At 43.6% G+C, this 24,294-nt stretch overlaps 1 protein-coding gene across 2 annotated transcripts; it reads left to right on the forward strand.

Annotated features, from left to right (window-relative positions):
- The first annotated feature begins 805 nt into the window (after positions 1-805).
- On the forward strand, positions 806-15,675 carry LOC114686793 (glutathione S-transferase A2-like). 2 transcript variants are annotated; one of them, XM_028861461.2, is made up of 7 exons: positions 806-859; positions 3,476-3,585; positions 6,779-6,830; positions 7,915-8,047; positions 11,787-11,928; positions 14,510-14,641; positions 15,432-15,675. In XM_028861461.2, exons 2-7 carry the CDS (start codon positions 3,499-3,501, stop codon positions 15,552-15,554), a joined length of 669 nt encoding a protein of 222 aa, XP_028717294.1. In that variant the 5' UTR covers positions 806-859; positions 3,476-3,498; the 3' UTR covers positions 15,555-15,675. The 2 variants fall into 2 exon arrangements, with proteins under 2 accessions (XP_028717294.1, XP_037063692.1); XM_037207797.1 differs by lacking the exons at positions 806-859; positions 6,779-6,830; positions 7,915-8,047 and having other exon boundaries at positions 3,514-3,585.
- Positions 15,676-24,294: the final 8,619 nt, after the last annotated feature.

Below are 24,294 nucleotides of genomic sequence, written 5' to 3' on the forward strand. Positions count from 1 at the left end.
TCTGTGCATAAAGTCAGTGGTAGATGTCCTTGTTTGTGGATAAGAGCTGGGAGTCTGAACTTGACACGAAGTAACAGTAATTATCACTAGCTTGGAGATGACATTACTAATGGTGACAAGGCAATTTTTCCACAGTAGTAACTGCAGGGATACACAGTCTGTATTGAGACCCAGAGCATGCTGGGACAGACTGTTGAGAGTCATCCAGGTGAAGTTAAGTGTGGATTGTGAAATTCCTTTCTGCCCTTCAGCTCCTGATTAAAACAGGACAAAGGTTAAGACAAATATGCTCTTACAGGACATTAGCTTGATCATTAGATACAATAAACAGGGGACAGTGTAACCTGTACTTCAGTTAGCCTTGAATTTGGGACAATGTCTTAATGCTATAATTTAAGGCTACTTAACACACTGTCCCCCAAAGTCACTAGTGTAAAGTCACATTTTATTGTTAGAGTTGAGGGTTCTGTGGGTTGACTCTGTGATTCCATTTATGCTTCTATTATGGTCTGCCTTCCTTTTTGCCTTCTTTTCTTGACCAATGTGTTTCATTAGGGTTATTCACAATAGCATGGATGACACGTTATTTAGAGACACATAAGCATTAAACTATTAATCCATTAAAGGTCTCTAGCTCTTCAGGAAAGGGTGGTGGCTTGTGAGCCTCCCCCTGATTTGTCTCATTTCTAGTCTATCAGGAAACTCTGGAATCTTGAACTCTGGGAGTCCATGGGAGTGGCTATTTCCTATTGGCCCCCACCTTCTTGGTAAGAATGGTCACCTTATTAAAGTAGCTTGCACATTCATCTGGAGCAGGAGTTGCCGAGCTGAGTGGATAGGAAGCCTGGACTCTCACTAGGTCAGTTTTCTCTTTTATAACCTGTGTGTCATGATCTCATTGTAGCTTTTCAGTGCTTTATTTATTATGCATTAATTGTACAGAACAGCTGGCTTTATTATGTAATTTCCACTCATGTATGTTATATACTTTGATCATATTCACTCCCCATTACCATTGATTTTACCTCTGGTTCATATGAATTATTTTGTGACTCAACAAGGAGTAGCAAACTATTTTTCCTTCTCTCTTTCTTTTTTATTTATTTATTTATTTTATTATGTATACAGTGTTCTGTTTCCATGTATGCCTACAGGCCAGAAGAGGGCAACAGATCTCATTACAGATGGTTGTGAGCCACCATATGGGTGCTGGGAATTGAACGCAGAACCTCTGGAAGAACAGCCAGTGTTCTTAACCTCTGAGCCACCTCTCCAGCCCTCCTTTTCTCTTTCTATTGTCCCTCCCTCCACCCTTCCCGTCCTCCATCCCTCCTCCCCCTTCTCCCTCCTTCCTCATCCTGTTTTTCATTCTTCTCTTCATCTATTCCTTCCATCATCTCCTACTGCTCCTTTTTCTCCTTCTGCTTCTCTCTCTGTTCCCTCCTTTCTCCTCCTCCTTCAGAGTCACTGAGCCAAAGGGTGGGGTTTAATGTATTTGCAAGGGACTCTAAATGATGGGATTCAGGACAGTGAGGAGTAGACCTGGATTGTCATCTCAGGGAAACCTAAGATCAATAGCATTCTTCTCTTGAATTGCATGTGCCAATCTCACAGAGAACTTGCACATTCCTCTCAGGTGAGAACTTAAATTTACCCACACTCTCCCAGCCACCCTCCCAAAGCACTTCCCCAGTTGGGTTTTCTACCACATTTGTTTCTGTTGTGTGGATTCTGATTGCTTTGATAATTCTGTTTAAATAACAGAGTAGCAGGTTCCACACTTAGGATTTGTTACTTTATTACTATCTTAATATTTAATTGCCCAACACAACCTCTGTTATTAAAAGGTAAGCCCAAGAAAGCAAATGGAAAAGAAAAGGGTGACTAACTATTGAGCCCCAGGAGATTTGAGGACTGTGGACTGAGCCTTCCATCATGTACCAGGGAGCAGGTGTCTGCTTATTTCCTCCGTGATCACAGATGTGTGTAGGAGGGAAGGAACGGGAGACCAGAAAACAATTAAAAACCCTGTAAGAGGAGATGGCAGGAAGAAATAAGTCTGTAGAAGAATGAAGTTAAATACAAACTATGACATCAAGCTGTGGACCAATCCTATGCTAAGGTTCAAAGCATTCCTCATGAATATGAAGAAACTCCATAGAGGACCCTTAACTTGTATAACTCTAAAACAGTGAGGTTAAAGAGAGAGAGCCACACAGCTCAGCAGAGATGGCGTTTTTAAGGTGTAAGTCACCATATGGCTGCAAGGCAAGTGATGCTGAGGAAAGGCTGCAACCCAGGGAACACAGGATGAAAGTCTTTGAAAGCCTCAGAATCTCAGAGTCCCTGTGAGGTCCCCAGGACAGAAGCTGTGCAGAGCAAACTAAAGTTCATGGAATAAACAAAGAAAAGCACAGACAGAAAAGAACAGAGTGTTATAAAGTGCCTGAGAAAACTGTGAGGTGCCCATGAGAAGCAAATGTAAACTGAGGGCAGGGAGGCCAACATCTGAGGGGTAAGAATGTTGCTGAGGCCTGGTGATACTGACCCAGTAGAGAGAGCCCACCAGCTCTAGAGGATCTGGTGTCTTCTTCTGGCCTTTGCAGCCACTGCACCCATGTGCACCTACAGAGAGACAGACAGACAGACAGACAGACAGACAGACACACACACACACACACACACACACACACAGAGACACTCACACTCACATAGTACTTTGTAAAAGGCAGACTCTGAAATTTCCTATCACATCACAAGTTAAAGCACTACCCATGACCCATGATGTTGACTTTCCAGCCCCCTGAGAGCAGGGACCCAGCACATCTGCTCACTGTGCAGGAACTGAGCTGTGCTCTCAGGGTGTCCTCATCACGGAACTGTATGGTCATCCTCTCTCCTGCAAACGTGTGACAGGGACAGCTCCTCACCAATAACTTTGTGGAGATGGAGTAAAGTTCTAATGAAGAACTGCCCGTTACGTGCTGTTACTGCATCAACCGCTCTCTTGTGAACACAGAACAGGGTCCAGTGTTCAGTGGGAAACAGAACTGCAGCCTAGAGATGAGCTCTTCTCCTGGGAGAACTAGGGTTTGGCACAGCCATCGTGGCACCAAGCCATCAGCAGCTTCTGAACTGAGCAGCCCAGGAGCCAAAGGACTGGGGAGGGACTTTGTCTCATCCCTCTGTGATGGCTCTGCTGTCCAAGGTGAACAGCTTCCAGTCCTTCTTCACTAGAGGATCAGGGCAACTCCATTTAAGTCCTCAAAGAGAAAGCACATGGCCAACTGAGACCTATTTGGTGCAATTGCAGGTTTGTGGTCACTGATGGTTGAGAAATCAGTCAATAAGACCCTCCTGCGCCCCCTGGAAGCTGCCCATGAAGAAGGCAGATTTCCCTCCTTAGTGTTGTGTTATTACTCATGTCCCAAAGCACAGTCTCCCTGGCATTGACCTCTTTGCTTTTCCTTCACAGTCAGTGAAACCACAGTTGCTGCCATGGCCGGGAAGCCGGTACTTCACCACTTCAATGGCCGGGGCCGAATGGAATGCATCAGGTGGCTGCTGGCTGCAGCAGGGGTGGAGGTAGGTTGTGCATTGTGCTTCTGGAACCGGACCTAAGACAAGTTGAAAATACTTCTGTAAGCTGAGAGTCTTCACACCAGGAAAACTGTAAACAGATTTGCCCTAAATGGTAGTCGTCTTGGCCCCATGGCGCTGCCAAGACTAAGAAGGCAGGGACTATAATTATGTCCACAGTCAGCCCCTAAACTAAGAATGCCCCCTTGTAGACCAGGCCACATGCTGTAACTACCCAGTGCCTGTGGGAGATAATGGAAGCATGCCCAGTGTGCCCAGTCACCACGACGATGCTCAGGGCCCAAACCTGGCCATGGCTGAAGAACCTGTACTCTTGAAATGGAAGAGCCCCACTTCCCTGGTGCTCCCCATAGAATGTGAAAACCAACCCCACAAAAAAATGATAATGAGGAGGAGATAGATAGATTTGAACAAATGAAAATCTTACTATGCTCTCTACCAAAGAACACATTCCCATTAAAAGATGTTTTCAGGAGAAAACAATCAAATACCTATCTGGTTTGTTGCTCTTTGGAGCTGAATCAAGTTACAGGAAGAGACATATAGAAATAAAACTTGAATATTGACTATTAGGAACCATTAATAGATTATTGCATTTTATGATAAGAGAGTGTGATTTAGCTGTGACACTGTCCTTTTAAAAAGTGTACTCATTCCGGGCAGTGGTGGCACTCCATCGTAGTCTCTGCACTCAGGAGGCAGAGGTAGGCTCATCTCTGTGAGTTCAAGGCTATCCTCGTCTACAGAGCAAGTTCCAGGAGAGCCAGGTCTATTACAAAGAAAAATGCTATTTCAAAAGACTCAAGGGGAGAAAAAGTGCACTTACATTTGGAGATTCACGGTGAGGTGTTTGTGACAAGGACGTGTGACACCTCAGCTCTGACTTTAAGGTCAGAGTCACAGAGAAGATGGGCACAGAGGGGAACAGGGTGACTTTAGCTGGTGGTGGTTGGTGATGGTGATGATGGATGGAGGCTCTTTGCAACTTGTGCGCAGTTTTACAGCACAGACCCAGGAATTCCCATGATAAAAATGGTTTAGAGGGGACAGGAGACTGAAGTGATGGCTCAGTGTCAAAATCCAATATTGTTCTTGCAGAGGACTCACACCGGATGCTCACAGCCGCCTGTTACCCTAGCCTCAGAGGGTTCCCGTGCCTCTGGTCTCCATGGGCACTTACACTGTCTCCCTCTACACTCCTATAATAGAAAAAATGTTAACAGTGGTAAACTATACAAGAGAAGCTTGATGGAATTAAATTAAAAATATGCACCACAAATGGGAAACCTGACACAGAAGGCAGTAACAATCCTCCTGTCAACACTGATCAATACTCAGTAATCAGTTTGTAGAGACCATCAAATGCCAGGGGCAGGCCTGGTCGGGAGGGTAGAGGTGGTGAATAAAACAGAGGCCCCATCTTCATGTGGCCCCCATGTCTATGAGCTTTCAGCTAAGAGTGTGAGTGGCCCCAGTGAGGTGTGGAAGCAACATTCTGAGGTTAAATGTTTTCCTTTCCAGTTTTAGAGCAGAAAGTTCTAGTAGGCTTAGTGCTGCCCTCTAGAGGTTTCACTGGGAAAAACACTTCCAGTTCACATCAGGGCAGCTCAGTAGTTGGCATTTCCTGAGAGGAAGTCAGCAATACTTCCTGAGATCTTGTCCTCAGGAGGCTTGAAGGATGAAGTGGTGTCCTGTGAAGGCTGCTTTGGTGTCTTCCCTCAGTGTCATGGCAACATGTTTACCTCAGCCATGGAATCACACATCCATTCCTAAAAGAATAGGGAGGGCTTCAGCTGGATCCTTTCTGAATGAAGGGGTGCATAAGAACCGAGACACACTAGTGCCAGTCCGAGAGGATTGCTTTAAATAATTCAATAATTGGGTGCCAGTGTCTTATGCCAGCTTTGCGGCTCAGGGATATGTTCTAAGCCACTGGACTGCTGATTCAGCACAGGAGGAGGGGGTGGGGCATCTGCATAGAAGCCTTCCTGTTCCCTGTCCCAGAGTGACTGAGAAGCCAGTGGGCAGGGGTTATTAGAGACCCTGGCTCAAACCTTCCAGACTCAATGTGCCCACAGGCTGCCCGTTGACCTCATCACCCTCACACCCACCAACCCCCTCACAGTTCAGCCGCCCTCTGTGATGACGTCAGCACTCTGTGCAGCTCTGTGAAATTTGTGTGTGTTGTCCACACTCACATTTCATTCCATCAGTTCAGTCCAGGTGGTTATGGAGTCATCCACAAACTGCCTCGCCAAGCAAGGTAGAAGATGATTTTCAGCCTTTTGTGAAAGAAAAGTTTCTTTTAAAACGTGAAAGAAAGAGAGTGGTTTATTACTCTAGAGTGCTGGAGAGAGGGCTGGATGACTAAAAATTAAGCCACATGGGTTCGAATCCCAGGAATCCACATAAAAGGCCAGAGTGGGTTTTCATTGGGTATGTGTATCCTCACACAAAAATATATTAATACGTATACATAAAACAAATAACTATTTAAAAAATACAATAACAGCTCCACAATGTAAGCATCTTTGATGTGGAGCTAGAGTAAATGCTTGGCTGTTTAGAGTTCTTATTGCATATACAATGTACTATGGTTCCCAGCATCCACATATGACAGTTAAAAGTGTTTATCACCCCATATCCAACTGAATCTCTAACCTTTGGCCTCCATGAACTCTGACCTCTGAGATGGGTGTTTTAACATCCATAAGACACCCCCCTACACACACACACATTTAAAATTAGTAAAACTAAATCCTGAAGAAAATTAAAAAAAAAAAAGAAAAGAAAAACAGGTATTCCAGGTCCATGCCATGCACCATGATGGACACACAGAAAGTTCTATTCTGTTATCACTGAAAATAACAGGCTTTGCTGAGAGTTCAAAACCTCAATATCCCATTTCCCAGTGTTGGTCCACCAGGAAGATAACTCTCTTCTTAGGATCTAAGCATGGACATAGTGCGGTCAGGGAGGAGGAACACTACAAGAATGAGCAGCTTCGTTATGTTCATCACCTTGTTGTTGATGGATTTAATCTGAATTTTCAAGTGGCCATGATCAGACACTTCGGGTCTACAGCAGATGTACTATCAGACACAGACCACTCAAGTTCAAAAGTCTACAACAACACAGAATGAGCTAATGAAAATGCATTTACTTTTTCTGTCTTCAGTTTGAAGAGAAGTTTATAGAACGTCCAGAAGACTTGGAAAAGTTAAGAAAAGGTAACACCAAGTATCCATATATCTTCAATGTGGTGCCTAATAGAAGGTTTACCAGATGGTGATGGTGGTGGGTGGGAATAGTCAAGAATGGCAGAGTGATAAGATGTAGGTGGTGGGTCTCCCTGAGTGCTCTGAAAATGGAAACAATGATAAGAGAGAGGAAGTTAGTTTCTGCAAACATTTGTCTGGTGACCGGTAAATAAATGTTTTCTTACTATTTCTGCATCAGAGTGAGCTATTTCATTCAGGCTCACTTTCATTCACTTCTACCATCATTTTCTTCACCCATAATGCCCAATAACCTCACGGGTACATGGCCATTGATTAAATCATGGGTGGACAAACACCTGGGATAATTTTCTTGAGCAGTTTGATTCTAGCTACTGATGAGTTGCTATCACCACACAAATACAGCCTGGAGGAATCAGTGGCTCACTACACAGGAAACTGTCATACACTTTATGTCTTGAAGATAACTAGACATCCAAACTCCCCACTTAGCTCTATTTGCATGGTGGCCCTCTGCTGTCCCTCCTAACTTCTCAAATGTATCCAGAGACAAGAACTGAACATGAAAACATGCATGAGAGATACAATATGTATCTGGATAGTGAATAATAGTGAATGAGCAAAGCTCAAAAGCCAGCAGAAGATTATGAGACAAAGAGGAAGCAGGAGCTAAGAGTAAATGGGATTTTAATTAAAGACTGGCTACCAATCATTTATCTTTCCTTTGCATGATCAGATATTTCAATACAACTTTTCTGTTACTAAGAAGTGAGACTTGACCCAGGCTGTGGTGGCACACACCTGTAATCCCAGTACTCAGGAGGCAGAGGCAGGCAGATCACTGTGAGTTTGAGGCCAGCCTGGTCTACAGAGCTAGTCCAGGACAGGCTCCAAAGCTACAGAGAAACCTTGCCTCAAATAACCAATAAAAAAAACCAAAAAAACAAAAACAAACAAAAAAAAACACCAATAAAATCCCTCCCAAAAAAACCAAAAACAAACAAACAAACAAACAAAAAAAAACAGAAGTGAGACTGGAACACTTCACAGACCTCTTTCCTTTCTTCTTTCAAAGATGGGAAATTGATGTTTGAGCAAGTGCCCATGGTGGAGATTGACGGGATGACGCTGGTGCAGACCAGAGCCATTCTCAACTACATTGCCACCAAATACGACCTCTATGGCAAGGACGTGAAGGAGAGAACCCTGTACGGTACATTTCCTGTTATTTTTCTAAGGGGAAGCAAAGGAAGGAATTGGTGTCTCCATCAATGAGCAAGAGAGTGGCAGGCTTTGAGTCTAGAAGCAGGCTGACTCTTGATATAAACACTTAGTCCAAGTATGGAGGAGTCCATGGAGGAGAGGGAGGAGGAGCTGGGGTGGGTTCAGGTGAGTGTGACTGCAGCAGAGGATGATGTTGCCAGCACAGGTCAGGAACCGAGTTGCAAACATGATGTTCCAAGGGCTCTGATCATGGTGGAATCAGGACTCCAGGTGCTCCAGGCTTCAGAGACTGGACCTCAGCCAACAGCTTAGGACAAAGGACACAGGGCTTGAGGCTAGGGGAGGAGTCCTAGGGAGGGAAGGAGGAAGGAGCTGCTTCCCACATCCCAGGAGTAGGAATAGTGCAGAGCAAGACCTGAATTGCCAGCCAGTTCTATGGACTGGTCAACTCAATGAGCCTTAGATAGACCGGTTCCCATGGACCTAGATTACCCAAAGCATTTAATTCAGAACTAAAGCATCCAGGTTGACTACACCACCAATGCTGGGACTCACTGTGATATGACAAAGTTCTGCATTCATAAACCACTGTGTATGAGTATTGCAGGTGCTTAGAGATAAATGTGGTGCTAGCCAGCAACACTAGTGTGGGAAACATATGTCCATGGAAAGAGAGACTCGGCTTTAATAGTACTTGTATAGAAATAAACCTAACAACATTATTTATAATTTTCTCATGGTGGACTCAGCCCAGATATTCAATAATAGAGGAAAGAGGAGCACAACTTATAATTTTAGCCATGAAAATATCCAAAGTGCTGAGGGGCTCAGAACAAAGGTCAAGTGTGGACACTGCATTATGTAAAGTAGGCAGACACCAGGGCACATGCTCCATGGTTCATTCCATAGGAAACGTTCCTGTCCTCCCCGTGGATAAGAAGGAAATGGGTCAGCACCTTCTGGAGCAGCTGCCACAGGGGTGGGATTAGAGGTTTGAAGGGAGTGAGGATCAACCTCCTCTAACATTGGAGGATTTTAACATGCTTAGACCGCTACAGATGCATGGAAACACAGAATACCACCTCTCTGGGGGCCAGCAATGGTAGTATGTGAAAATGTGACAATGAAACTCTTTTCCAAAAGCACTGTGTGAATTTCAGTTTAAAGAAGGGAACACATGTGTCCTGTGCTGTGCTGTGGGTCAACTGTATAAAGAAATAGTCAAGTCTTTACAAAAGTTAAGAAGGCCAGAATCCAGCAGCACTGTTTGGAGGACATACAGATGTTCTTCATGGAGAACTTCTAACACTGACCAAGAATGACTCTGGATCATGCAGCAGAAGGAGAGATGCACAGAGATGCATCTGGTGCTTCAAACAGGGCTCTGTGTTGAGCTTACATGGGAGGCAGCCTGTTAGCTCTGAGAATCTCAGCAGGGTTGTTGAGAACAAATTGTGTGTGTGTGTGTTTGTGTGTGTGTGTGTGTGTGTGTGTGTGTGTGTGAGAGAGAGAGAGAGAGAGAGAGAGAGAGAGAGAGAGAGAGAGAGAGAGAGAGCGAGAGAGAGAGAGAGCGTTGTAGACTTTGATGATTGTCTTCTGGAATGCCAGTGACGCTCTTTGTCCTTGGGATGGGCCATGTGTGTAAAAAAAATTCTAAAATTGTATCTGAACCAACAGGCTATCCTAGAAAGAAAGTTAAATCTGTTAAATATTAAGGATAATATGCTGTGGATATTGCTCTGTATAAATAAACACTGATTGGCAAAGCATAGATTAGTAGAAATGGGCTAAATTATCGTGGACTATGGGGGTCCAGCCCCTCGATAGTCCCCTCCCAGGGTCCGGGAAGAATCTACAACCAGCTGATAATTAATCTTTGATGAGAAGAAATGAATCTGTGTACACGAAACTCCTTAGTCCGTATACATATTATTCTGTGTCAGTTACAAGCTTTTATTCTGCTCTCATATTTAGCTCATTTCTTGCCTGATTTCTCTTTACACTTGTCTGCGGTCTCCTCTAGGTTCTATCTTAATTCCTTCATCTAGTTCTGTCCCTTCTAGGTTCTCATCCATCTTGTCCCTTCCCATATCATTTCCTCTCCCATCTCCTCTCTCCTCATCTCGTTCTTCCTCATCTTGTTCTTCCCCGTCTGGCTCTTCCTCATCTTCCATCTCCTTCCTCTAGTACCCTCTTCTAGCCCTTCAATCTACTTCTTGCCCATTTCAGTTTGTTCCTCTCAAGTTCTTACCCATCTAGTTCTTCCATTCTCTTTTCTCTTCTCTGTCCTCCATGTGCCCTGGAAGTCCTGGTATATATACACTTACAAGCAGTAATTGCTTAGCAGTGCAAAGTCAGGCTTCCAGGGTCAAACGGAGGGGTGATAAGAATCACACAGGGAGGCAATAACCGTTAATTATCATTGCAGCTCCAAAGGGAAGTGACCAATGGGGAAATGAATTAACTAAAGGCTAAATTCAGGTAATATCTAAGAAGAGTGCTCTTATGTGCTCAACTATAATCTTAAACATGATTGGTAGAAAATGTTAAGATTCTATACGTCAATGGGAGAAAATAAATCTGTCTTCTTTTTTCCTGTAACTCATGTCTGTCCAAGCTACCTGCCATTTTTCTGCAGGGTGGGGGAAAGTGTGCTTGGTCGCTAGGCAACCTGTACAGCTAGCTGCCTCTGGTGATAGTTAAAGGGAGATCTGGAACTAGAGGTAAGGTTTGGGAAAGAGGAAGTAAGGCTTAATTGGCACATCTGCCAGGCCTTCTCAAACAGGTGGCCCAGATGCTTAAATCTATTCTTAGACAGTACAGAGTTATCTCTGATAAAGTACTTTCCTCCATCTGGGGATGGACCTGGCCGGATGCTGCCAATGATGATAATTACAGGGAGGCTTGAACTGGGGTTCTGGCTGAGCATAGCTGTCAGTACAGAAGGTTATCTAAATATTCCTAAAAGTGGTTAGGTAAGGAGTTAGAGGTCTATAAAGTTAGAAAGGCTGTAAAGAAGGAGGGTTCGAGCTAAATTATGTAAAGCTATTACTGAACATCCACCTGACCTAGATAGTGTCTCCTTGTGGAATTTGTCTTAAATCAAGAGACTTGCATGTGGACTGTTATTACTGCTAGTCCTTGAAAGAAGCCAAGGGAGATATCTGATTCCAGAGAAAGCCTTTCCTGAGGCAGTTCTCCAAATACCTGGAATGTGTATGTCCAGAGAGTGATCAGTCCACACTGTTAGTGCTTCTTAGGGAAAAGTCAATTGGGAAAACTCTGAAGGCTCACATGGTTTTCATAACAGAAGAGAGCTGATATATAACAAGTCAAGTAACACCATAAACTCCTTGGGATTTGGCTTCCTCTGGAGGAATTCCCTGATTCCTCCAGGTAGTGACTTTGCCATAACCAGCTGAGTTCTTATGATATATTCCTGTGGCCCACAGCACTAAATATAAGAGTAAGGTCTAGACAATGAGCTAATGGCCAAGCAGTTTACATAATGTAAGAGTCTCTGTGCTTATTTTATAAGTGGGCTCTAGGACTGGCGTGACTTCTTGGGAGCTAGAGAAAAATTCTCTAGCTACAGTAATAACCCACTAGAGGCGAATACACTTGCAACCAGATTTCAGTGTAAATTTTTCAGGGTTTTAGATTAAAATGTAAAATAGTGAATCCCTGAAAACCCTTGACCATTTGGATAATTTTGTCTTTCAGAATTGACATGTATACAGAGGGTATTGTAGATGTGACTGAAATGATGCTGCAACTGATACTATGTCCCCCGGACCAGAAAGAAGCCAAGATTTCCATGATAAAAGACAGGACCAAAAACCGGTACTTGCCTGCCTTTGAAAAAGTAAGTGGGCTCTTTGAAGTCAGGGGACACTGAGTTCCAAGGACAGGAGAAAGGTAGAGTCTGGGAGAGAAAGGTTGCTGCAGTGCTGACCTTCCATGAGCCTCTCTGTGCAGCCCCCTGCCCCACAGGGCACTGTGGAAAACAGCCTGTGAAGGAGCCCTGCATGGTCATGCCAGTCTAGGGGGCAGTATGCAACAGGGTTCATGGCCACAACCAGAACTTGATCTGTGAAAGCTGAGCCACACCAGAGATGGACCCAGATCCTGCAGAACACAATGGGCTTCAATGCCAGAGCAAACTCAAGAAAAACACAGATGGGAAAATATTCTGTCACATCACACAGGGAGGCAGAGAGTGACTGGCTGTCAGGAGAATATGATAGTGCTTCAAAGACAGAGGGTAGTGCCTGAACAAGGACAGGGACAGAGGGTGGAGAGGAGGAGGTTGATGATGTGATGTTAAGGAAAACTGATCTGCCTGAATTGGGGTCACAGATGCAGGGCTTGGAGGAGAGCCATGCACACTCAGCAAATGAAGGTGTGTCAGTGACATGGAGTGCCTCTCTGTAGCTGGAGTCTTAAAAGTTCTTTTTAATAAAATCGAACCTGAGGCCAGTTTTTGGGGTGAATGCTGGGAGATGAGAGAAGCAGAACAAGCCACAGCTACCTCACCTTGCCAGTTCCTCAGCTGATCATGTTTCCTAAGACTGGAAGCCTCTGAGTCCTCATCCAGAATGGGTCTCAGCAGAACTGTTGCTCAAAAGCTTAAAAGCTTCACCAGCCAAATACTTCTTGTCTCTGGTCTTGACGCCTTATATATCTTTCTGCTTTCTGCCATCACTCCCTGGGATTAAAGGCTCACTTCTTGGGATTAAAGGCGTGAGTCACCATGCCTGGCTGTTTCCAATGTGGCCTTGAACTCATAGAGATTCCAGAGGGATTTCTGCTTCTGGAATGCTAAGATTAAAAGTGTGAGTGAAACCATTTTCTAGCCTCTGTATCTAGTGGCTGTTCTGTTCTTTGGCCCCAGATATGCTTGCTAGTGTGCACAATATTTTGGGGAACATAATCACCACCACACAATTACCACCACACCTTTCTTAGTCAGAGCTTCTCTTTGGAGGAAGATCGAGAACACTTCAGAACTACTTGATCTTCTGTCAAGTAAAAGATAAGAACAGAGCTATAATCCTAGAGGATATGGGCATCCTACACATTCCTGTGAGAACTGACTGTTACCCCCATGTTACAAAGCATCACCTTATTTTTCATGCTTTTACTAAAGTTCACTCACTGCAGTCTCTGCTCTGTGGAAGCTGCCAGGGTTTTAGGAGCCACCAGGTCCTCACACAACCCTCTAAAGTCAAGGCCCTGTCTCCTAGGACATAATGTCCAGCCATCACAGCTTACAACATCTCTGGTATGAGATTCATGACCTCCATGTACACAATGAACTATGTACTGAGAACGTGTGATGCTGCCTTTTGTATTTTTAGTTTTTCTTCATTTTTCCTTTTTTTTTTTTTTTTTTTAAACAGCGTCTCTCTATTATGTAGCTCTGGCTCTTCCAGAACTCTCTACGTGGACTGGCCTTGAGCTCACAAAGATCCACCTGCCTCAGCCTCTTGAGTGCTGAGATTATGTGTGTGTGCCACCATGCCTGGCTTCCTTTTGTTTCTGGATGTGCTAATTATATTTTTCTCTGTAGACATGTACAGTGTGAGAAGGTGATCACAAAGCCTTTGATAGTTCTTTACTTGTAGCTCATGACTTAAGAATGGATTTCCTTGTGAATATCTCTGATTTTCATATTGCTGGGATATTTAAGTAAATGCCATATGAATGTAACTATGACAGTATTATTATCCAATCTTCACACAACCAGAAATGTTGACATCAATGTTAAATAAATACATAGCTGCCAATCAGATAGCAAGATTACCACCATATGATGTCGGGATGCTCATCTGTCAACATTCACGTGTTATCAGAACAATGTTACTTACAGACTCCCACTCAGTTCACCCTGTGCAATTCAGCATGTCAATCACCACACAGTGAAGGATGGGAGTCAGAGCCAATGCTGTAAAGGGGAGGATGTGCTGTAGTTCAGTCAGGTGTACTTCAGATTCCAGAGACCTGAGGAGAGCAGACAGACGAGAATGCAGACAGGGGATGTCCTCTGTGACTGATGCTCCCTGCAGGTGGAGTCTCTGTCCAAGAGAGATTGAACAGAGGACAGGGAGAGGAAAGTCCTGACATTCCAGTGTCCCGTCAGCTTAAAATAAGAGGAAGAAACAAGATGTGTCAGGGCTAATCCTTACCACAAGTGGAAAATGTACAGAAGGGTGGGTGGTGTGAAGGCCATAGGAACTGGCAATGAGAGAGAAAGGTCACCTGAACTTTAAAGAGGAGGTTGCCTGCCTGACTTCTCCCTCTCCCTCTTGTATCTTAGGCCTAGAGAAGTGTCTGCACGTCTATCCCTGCCAGGCAGAGGCAGAGCCACCCCTTGGAAGACTTGGGAAAAGTCAGTGGTCCCTGCCCAACTCTATGTTCATAATCTGTCTCCTTTAATTCTGCAGGTGTTGAAGAGCCATGGACAAGACTACCTTGTTGGCAACAGGCTGACCAGGGTGGACATTCACCTGCTGGAACTTCTCCTCTATATTGAAGAGCTTGACTCCAGCCTTCTGGCCCCTTTCCCCCTGCTGAAGGTGAGATCACCTGAGAGAGGCAGCCACACACACATGCCTCTGAGAATATAATGGTGGCCTGTGGTCTTCCTAGGGCCCATCCTCAGGCCTCCAAACTGAGCTACTAGACCCTGGGTTCAGGCATGAAAATTATCTTTTGTGTATGGAGACTGGAGGCTGGTACTCCAAGAAGAATATTTTGCCTTTTGTCATGAGAAAGATGCAAGAGTTTCCTTGGACCCCTGTTTTTTGCAGGATGCTTCTGGCCTTCATCTTCATCTCATGTGTCCTGTCTTTGCATACTTTTTGTCTGAGCAGGTCTCTGTCATGCTGATCCCCTTCCTCAGCTCTGACTTCTCAACACTGTACTTCCCTCTCCACAGCCCCCACCATCCGGTCCTCACCCCTAGGGACCCCATCTTATCTCCAGGTGTGAAAACTGGCTGTGAGTTGCTCCTGGTTAGACTTTGAGGTTTTCTGTGTCCATTTCCAACTCAGTTTTTCATGTCTTCAGTTTTCTTTGGTAGTCTCTGCTTTCACACCTGAGAGACACAGTGCTCTGTGCTCTGTACCACAAAACCAGACTACAGAGTGTGTCATGGACCAGAGGAGAAGGTAATAGGATGACAAAGGAGGTCTTTAGGAACATTATTCTGAGCTATGGTTTCAGATCATGGTTTTATCATTCTACTCATGTCTACACTGGAGCTTTGTAAGGATGCAGATAGTTGTGTTCTGGAAGGGGCTCAGAGTTTTTTGGATTGTCCACATAAGCCATTCTGACTCTCAGGCTGTGTTTTCTGGATTACAGGCCCTGAAGAGCAGACTCAGCAGCCTGCCCAATGTGAAGAAGTTCCTACAGCCTGGCAGCCAGAGAAAGCCTCCCGTTGATGCAAAACAAATCGAAGAGGCTAGGAAGTTGTTCAAGTTCTAGGAAAGCTGCATTGAGAGAGCCCACAGACACTAGTATCTGGGGTTTTTAAATAATGAACAGCAATTTTTTATACTGGTAGTAGAGAAAATGAACATGAATAAAGGATATATATATATCTGGGTGTGGTGGCACATGCCTTTAATCCTTGGATTGCAGGAGCACGTTCCAAGAAGGCAAACCATAATCATGACAAATAAGAGCAAAGCTTGTAAAAATAAGGAAAAACTACGCAAAAAGAACACTAACAAGACAAAAGAAGTGACTAACATCTTTGTAGAATGAGCCACAAAATTTAAAGGTAACATTAATTACAAGACAAAAAAATAAAAATGAAAAAATAGAATAAAAAATAGAGGAGAAAAATTTAAGGTCTAAAAAAAGACTGCAATTAGGGGAGAAGGAATTGTATAACGAGTGTAAAGATACTTTAAAGAAAGAAAAAATACCAGAGAAAACAAAATTAAATATTTAAAATACTGAGGGTGAATCTGGAGAGCAGGCTCACAAGTGACAAGCACTGGTTTTTATTAGAGAGGCTCAGGTTAGGTGCCCAGCATCTCCATGACATCTCACAACCATCTGTAACTTCAGCTCCATAGAACCTGATGTCATCTTCAGACCTCTGTGGTCACTGTTCACCCGTGAGATACATACATATATGTAGTCAAAACACCTCGACATGTAAAATAAAAATTAAAAAATACTTTAATAGTAAAAATAGAGAGAAAAATACACTTTCAAGCAAAATAACAATAACAGAAAATATCTTTGAAAAGTTTCTGTCTTTAGCTGGGTGTGGTGGCACATGCCTTTAAACCCAGTACTTGGGAAGCAGAGCTACATGGATCTTTGTGAAGTCTCAAGGCCAGCCTGATCTACATAGTAACTTCCAGGACAGCTAGAGCTACAGAATAGTGATGCCCAGTCTCAAATGAATAAATAAATGATAAATAAATTCTGTCCTTGCTCCACTGGAATCTGATGACTTCATCTTTTCCTTGGAACCTCAAATCTCTAGGTCCAGTCCTGTCCTGAATATCTTGTGTTGAGGTCTAGCCTGGTGGGTCTGCCGAATCCTACTCTCTGCATACCCTCCCCCTTCCTCTGATCCAGCCTGGGCTCCACACCCACTGCCCTGCTGAGCTCCACTTACACTGTAGTCAACCTCTAGCTCAGGCCAGGATGCACATCTTACACACAGGTCCAGGTTCTCCCCTCAACTGTGGGAGACACAGAGATCCTTGTGCTCACAGACAAGCACTAGGGGACTAGGAATGCTAAACACATAGGATTGTCCTATCAAAGAGAATGATGTATTAACTCTTTCCCTTCCAGGGGTCTGGGAAGGAATAGGGCTAAAGCCTGGTGACCTTTGAGCTATCTTAGTATCAAAGACTACACTGGATCCTCTACCAGATCTTCATCATGAGCTGTCAATCTATAGAATCCATCTTTATGGAAGATGTCACATGTACCTTACAAAGAATTCTGGTGTAATCATGTCTTAACCTTTACTGTGGCTACAGGGTATAGTTTATCAACAGGAATTTTTCAACAAATTTTGTTGTGCTTACATAAACTACTCAGAGTCAGACTACCTTCTTCCTTCCCATGGATTATTGTTGTTCTAGCTGTGGTGGTTGCAGACTCCCATACCTAAAACCCCACTACAACCTGAATCCATCGCTTCTGAGTGTACCCAACTCCCAATCCCAGCCCTTCCTAAAATCCTGTGCTTTATGCCAGACTGCTGTGTCCACATCAGACACAGAATCAACAAAAGTCTACATACCCAGTTCTCATGGAGAACAATACAAGCAATATGAATGATAAAGGCAGTATCTTTCCCAAGCCAAATCCAGCAGAACTACTACAACATGCTCTCCAGTGAGAATGAACCCCAGAACACAGATCTGAAAGAGAACTCACAAATTTCACCAAAGGATTCTGAGTGGTTAGAGAAGAATCAAAGAAACAGCTCAATGAAATCAAAAGAAGAAAATAAATGCTTGGGTGATGTCCAAGAAAACACAGACATGATGGCCATAATGAAGACAACCCAGGATTTGAAAAACAAATTCAGTAGAGAGAAATATTTAGAGAACTCAGGCTGAAATGAAGGTAGAATTGAAAAACTTAATGATCCCATTAGAAAACTCAGGGAAATGTCTTACATATAGGATGGGTCAAGAATAAGAAACTGTATCAGTCCTCAAAGATAAGTAGAGGGGAGAGATCACACAAAATATTAAATTAAAAATATATAAAGAAACATCCAGGAAATGTAGGACACCATGAACATTCTAACTCTTAATTATAGGCACAGGTGACAGAGAAGAATCCCAGGCCAATGGCATAGACAAGATCTTCAACAAGATCATAGAAGAGTGGTCCTCAAGCTTTCCAGCCCTGTGATCATTTAACACAGTTCCTCATGTTCTGGGGACACCAAACTCTGATGGAAAAATTTTAACAAAAATTGTACTACTTAATTAAAAACACAGAGCAATGACAATCCACCAATGGACAGGGCTTTCCATACTCTATTTGCTCTAATAAACAAGTCTTCTTGACAAAAATAAACTGAACATGAGAAATGAATGACATGCATCAAACGGGCTTCACAGAAGTCTACAAAATATTCCACAAACACACCATACAATATAAATTCTAGGTCATGGAAATTTCTCTAAAATAGACCACATCCTGGGACATGAGCAATCCTAATACCAGCTGTCATCCCAATATAGATGGAGGAAATCTTATGGGCCACACCCATAAATAAAGAGCCATAAGCAATTAGTAACTGTTGAGAGAGAGAGAATTCGGCTTTCTCGGGGATGAGTCCCTTGATTGGATCCAATACCAAGTGGTCAACCCTAGACGCATAAATGTGGGCAACACTAAACAGATTCAGCAGGCTGTATTCCTGTTTGTTTGTTTATATGTGTATGTAACCGTGATTAAAGAAAAGGAGGCTTTGAATTTGGGAGAGAGGTTGGGAGGGGTGGACACTGGAGGGACAGTAAGGGGAAAGAGTGGAGAATGATGTAATTATATTTTAATTAAATTTAAAAAAAATCACAACAAGGACTGGTGAGGGTGTCACAAGATGACTCACTGGGGAAAGGCACCGTCTGCCAAACCTACCACCTGAATTTAATTCCTTTGTTCCACACAGTGGAAGGAGAGAATCAACTCCACTAAGCTGTCCTCTGACCTTTATAGATGCACTGTGACACACACACACACACACACACACACACACACACACACACACACACGTGTGCACACTTAGACGTCCATTAATAAATGTGAGAAAATGTCTGGTGACAGTGTGAGGAGACAGGAGCCCTTGCTGACTGCTGGTGTCTTCATCTGGGTTTTGGTGTCAGGGTAATACTGCATCATAAAATGAGCTTGGAAACCTTTCTTCCTGCTATTTCATGGAACAGTTTGGGTAATGTAAGTGTCAATTCTTCTCTAAGTTCTGGTAGACTTCTGCTGTGAATCCATCTGGTTCTGGGCATATTTTAGGTAGGAGACTTTTTTTTAAAAATACTGCATCAATCTTGTTGCTGGTAATGAATCAGTTTAAGTACTTTTCTTCTCAGCTTGTGCTACATCATATGCATTTAGAAATTCATCCATTTATTTTAAATTTTCCCATTTATTGGCACAGAAGTTTTAAAGTATGTTCTTAAGGTTTTCTGAATTTCATGATATTCTTTCTTGTATGGTTGAAAATTTGTTGTGATTCTCACGTGTTTGCCTTTGTATTGTGACTTAATACTTCATTCATGCAACAGTGAATGTTTCCCTTGTTCTCTGTGTTTAGTTCTTTAACTAAGGTGATCTTTGTGTCTCTTGAGTCCAGATTATCATGTCTTTCTCTGAGTTTTGGGAACTTTTCTCCTATGATTCTATTGAATATATCACAATGCCTTTAATGCATTCTTCTTTTTCTAGTCAAGATCTGTGAATTTGGCCTTTACCTGCTTAGCCATCTCAAAGATCCAAAGAGAACCTGGGTGTCCATGTTTTCTCTTTAGCTGCTGCATCTGTCTTTTGGTGACATTCTATGACTCTTAGCCTCTGATAAAGAATAAACGTCACACAGCCAGAACTACGTAGTAAGGCCCTGTCTCCAAAAAAATACATAAAAATAAAAGTCAGAATTGTGCAAAGATTCTCTAACTTGTGTGGTGGTATTGAGTTACCCAAAATATGGGTACCCTAATAAATTTATCTGGGGTCAGAGAACAGAAAAGCCACTAGATACTTAGGTTAGGCAGTGGTAGCACATGCATTTGATCCTCGCATGCCATGGGCAGAAATCCATCTGTTCAAGGATACAGCCAACCATGGTGATTCAAGCCTATAATCCCAGAAAGTGAGCCTTTAATTCCAGCGAGTGATGGTAGAAAGCAGAAAGGTATATAAGGCATGAGGACCACAAACTAGAAGCATTTGGCTGGTTAAGCATTTGGCTGGTTAAGCTTTTAGGTTTTGAGCAGCACAGTTCAGCTGAGAGCCATTCAGATATAAGGACTCAGAGGCTTCCAGTCTGAGGAAACAAGATCAGCTGAGAAGTTGGAAAGGTGAGGTTAGCTGTGGCTTGTTCTGTCTCAATGATCTTCCAGTGTTCACCCCAATAATGGTTTCAGGTTTGATTTTATTAATAAGACCTTTCAGGATTCCTGCTACAAACTTGTTAAATGTGCTATAGAACAAGAAAGCTTCTAGGACTACCTTCCACCACACATCCTGAGTTTCCCAAGCCAAGCCTGGCTCAGCCTGTCCCTTTGAGATTCCACATTAACCCTGCTACTTTGACCTCTTGCCTCACAGCATTAGCCACCCTCCACTGAGCTCATTCATTGAACTTCAAGGACCCCAGATGCTGATGACCTGGGACTTTGAGTTTCAATGTCTTTTTCAATTTGACATACTGTTAGTTTTGGATTGCCTTTTGACTAATAAAATCTATCTTGACTCAGCTACCTCTTTGGTGAAATGCTGCCTGGCCAGTCTCCTCCAGAACATTAAGTACTCCCTCGACTCCATGACCTGCTCACTCCCATCTTATGGGCCCAGGAGCTGGGATTCTTAGGATCTCTGGGCATGTGCAACTTCTCTCTTTCCATGCAATTTCTACACACAATGTATCCTAACCCTAGCTGCCCTGGGGAATTGTGCTCCATGATTCATATTTACATCTCACACTATCAGTGTTAGGAGCTCAGCTTTCCCTCTGAGATAATGGAGTCAAATACAAGTCAGTGAGCATGGGTTAGTGAGCAGTTGAGCCTTGAACTCAGAGTTCCAAGTTCATCAAGTACAGTTTATGCAGCATAACACACAGAGCCACTGAACTGATGCACAACAGTGTTAATCCTGTGCCAGACTGGGCATTCTTTATATTTCATTCTGTGAAACAGGAGGGTGAAACTCCACCCTCACACATGCTCTATCACTATCCTCTATCTCAAGTCCTCTTTTTCACACTTGGCTTATCATCATCATCATCATCATCATCATTATTATTTTATTTTCTTGTTTGTGTGTCTCTGGGTATGTCTGATGCCTGTGGATGCAGGTTCTCATGGAAGCAGAAGAGGGCACTGGATTTCCTGGAAATGGTGGTATAGGTAGCTGTGAGCCTCCTGGGTGCTGGGATCCAACTCTCATTCTTCTAGAGCAGCAATCTCTCTGGCCCCATTTTAACGTTCCTTCCTTTTGTATTTATACTTTGGGGACAGGGTTTTACTCTGCCCTCTTAGGTGGCCTGGAACTCCTTATACAGATCAGATTGGCCTTGAATCGACCCCTCCTGCTTCTGTTTGCAATGGGCTGAGTTTTCAGGCACATGCCACTGTTGGGCATCAGTTTTCTTCATCTAGAGAGACAGCTCAGTAGTTAAGGGCACTTGTTCTAGAAGAGAACTCATGTTCATCTTCCAGCATTCACATGGTGTAACTCCAGTTTCAGGGTGTCTGAAGCCCTCATCCGTGGACAATACACACACACTGGTACACATGCATACATGCAGGCAAACCACTAGCATATGTGAACTAAAACAAAGAAAGAAAAAGAACATTAACAAAAATCTCTGGAGGAACAGCAGAGGTCCTGGCTTGAGAAGGAAGAAATACAAGTCTAGAAGAGATTTACTATAGAAGTCTCTAGGAAGACTCAAGCTACATTTTCTTGCATATGACACCGAGGAAAATCATATGTTGAGAGAGAAACAACATTAACTTGCAACTAATATTTAACTTCAATCAGGTTATCAGAAAATAACAATGAGATTCTGACCCAGGCCAGTACATCATTCTTCAGTGACAGGGTTCTTGAGAGAGAGGATGAGGGGATCAGAAGGTAAAGAGACAGGTAAGGTTGGAATTAGGAGGTCTTACACAAGCTGTGTCCTACGCCAAGGAAGCTTGTTAAAAAGTGCAGCATCCTATATACTGATGTTAGGGGAGGAATGGGACAGAGTCACAGAGACTGTCACAATGGACAGAGTCACAGAGACTGTCACAATGGACAGAGTCACAGAGACTGTCACACATGGACAGAGTCACAGAGATGGTCACATATGGACAGAGTCACAGAGATTGTCACACATGGACAGAGTCACAGAGACTGTCACATATGGACAGAGTCACAGAGACTGTCACATATGGACAGAGTCACAGAGACTGTCAGTATGGACAGAGTCACAGAGACTGTCACATGGACAGAGTCACAGAGACGGTCACACATGGACAGAGTCAGCAGGAGGCTAATGAAGCAATGTTGCCCAAAGGGAACACAGGGTATCTCAGAGCATTTCAGAGGGTTGACCACAGTGGCCTCGGGACTGATAACTCCAGTCTCTTCATCAGGGAAAGCCAAGTTCCCAAGAACCAAACCCTTAACTCCTTCAAGGCCCAGGCTCATCCCCAGACTGGTCCTGCCAAGTTCACTCCTGAACAAGGACAAAGAAAACTTTAGCTTGATCAACTCTCAAAAAGAACAAAGACAGGCGCCAACCACATGACTTGCATTCTTCAAAGGCACAAACTCTTAAGAAGCAAAGAGAGACAGCCTAGAGTGAGGGCACCAAGGGGTGTTGATGCCCACATTCACTGTCATGCTGGAGAAGAGATTTTGGGGGTTCTTACCTTTAACTTCTCTTTTCCATGTTGGGCTTTACCCCAGGCTCTTGGGAGCATGAGAAAACAAACTGTACCACCCAGCTCTGCTCCCAGCCCTGTAAACTCTTCTTAAGACCAAGTTTTTAAAGAGCATATTTGCAGGACATATTTCATCTTCACTGAAGATAAAGTCCAGGATCTCCATCAAAGAACTTTTACATCTGTTAGTTTGGTGGTGGACACATGATGAGCCACCAGAATGTCCTTCTTACACCTGCACTTGGTGACACATTCCAAACACTAAAGGAAAGTTGGTGACATGTTCCTCAAGGCTGCCTCCTGAGCTGCACTCTAGACCAGCCATGGGAACTTGGAACCAAGCCCTGGAGAGCTCCTTGCTCAGGGCTCCACACTGTCTGGACAGGGCCCTGATGGGGGAAACACAGCATGTCCAGAGGATGGAGAGGAGTAGGCACACCTGAAGAAATGGTCTGTGCATGGCCTGGGCTACAGAGGAAGACTAAAGTACAGGAGCTAGAAGGACAGGGACTCAACGTGAGCCCAGGGAAATGGCCTGGGACAGGCAGGCAGCTGAGGTCTTCCTTCCTTTCAGGGCTGGGACAATACACTCAGTTTTAAGGCAACAGCAGTCCTCAGCAGCACTCCTGATTCAGCCCTTGCTGTGCACTCGAGATCTTCCTGTTCTCTCAAGCAAGTCTTCACATTGCTCTTCTGGGACACTGGACTTCTCACAGAGTTTGTTTCTTCCTCTGCCTAAAGCTGACAGCCTGTGACAGGGACTCTTCATGGGTGGTGTTCAAACTCATCCCTGTAAGTGAGACTGATGCCTGGACCTGAGATCCTGTGCTGGTGCACATGAGCATCACCCTGAAGGGTAGCACTGCCCATTTGTTATCTGTTTTTAGAGAAGTGCAGTGCCTCTAGAGGATTGAAATCCTAAAGTTGAAAAGAAATTAGCAGTGTATACCAAGATAAAAGAGTCCAACCCTGAACACTGGTAGGGTATTAGACTCAGGCAAGTGACACACATCTCTAAAGTCAACCAGATCATCGGGTAATGGTTAATAAAGACCTATGAACCAATGATTATAACTAAAACCACAAGTGAGCATGTGAGTCTGTGCATAAAGTCAGTGGTAGATGTCCTTGTTTGTGGATAAGAGCTGTGAATCTGTACTTGACAAGAAGTAACAGTAATTATCACTAGCTTGGAGATGACATTACTAATGGTGACAAGGCAATTTTTCCACAGTAGAAACTGCAGCGATACAGTCTGTATTGAGGCCCAGAGCATGCTGGGACAGACTGTTGAGAGTCATCCAGGTGAAGTTAAGTGTGGATTGTGAAATTCCTTTCTGCCCTTCAGCTCCTGATTAAAACAGGACAAAGGTTAAGACAAATATGCTCTTACAGGATATTAGATTGATCATTAGATACAATAAGCAGGGGACAGTGTAACCTGTACTTCAGTTAGCCTTGAATTTGGGACAATGTCTTAATTCTGAAATTGAAGGCTACTTAACACACTATCCCCCAAAGTCACTAGTGTAAAGTCTCATTTTATTGTTAGAGTTGAG

The sequence above is a fragment of the Peromyscus leucopus genome, chromosome 7, assembly GCF_004664715.2.
Source record: "Peromyscus leucopus breed LL Stock chromosome 7, UCI_PerLeu_2.1, whole genome shotgun sequence".
Lineage (NCBI taxonomy): Eukaryota > Metazoa > Chordata > Mammalia > Rodentia > Cricetidae > Peromyscus > Peromyscus leucopus.

Bases quoted from the DNA above. Each gene is read 5' to 3' on its own strand.
- LOC114686793 (XM_028861461.2), top strand. From the start codon at position 3,499: ATGGCCGGGAAGCCGGTACTTCACCACTTCAATGGCCGGGGCCGAATG. The intron at 11,929-14,509 runs GTAAGTGGGCTC...TTAATTCTGCAG, and splicing joins ACTTGCCTGCCTTTGAAAAA to GTGTTGAAGAGCCATGGACA. The intron at 14,642-15,431 runs GTGAGATCACCT...TCTGGATTACAG, and splicing joins CCCCTTTCCCCCTGCTGAAG to GCCCTGAAGAGCAGACTCAG.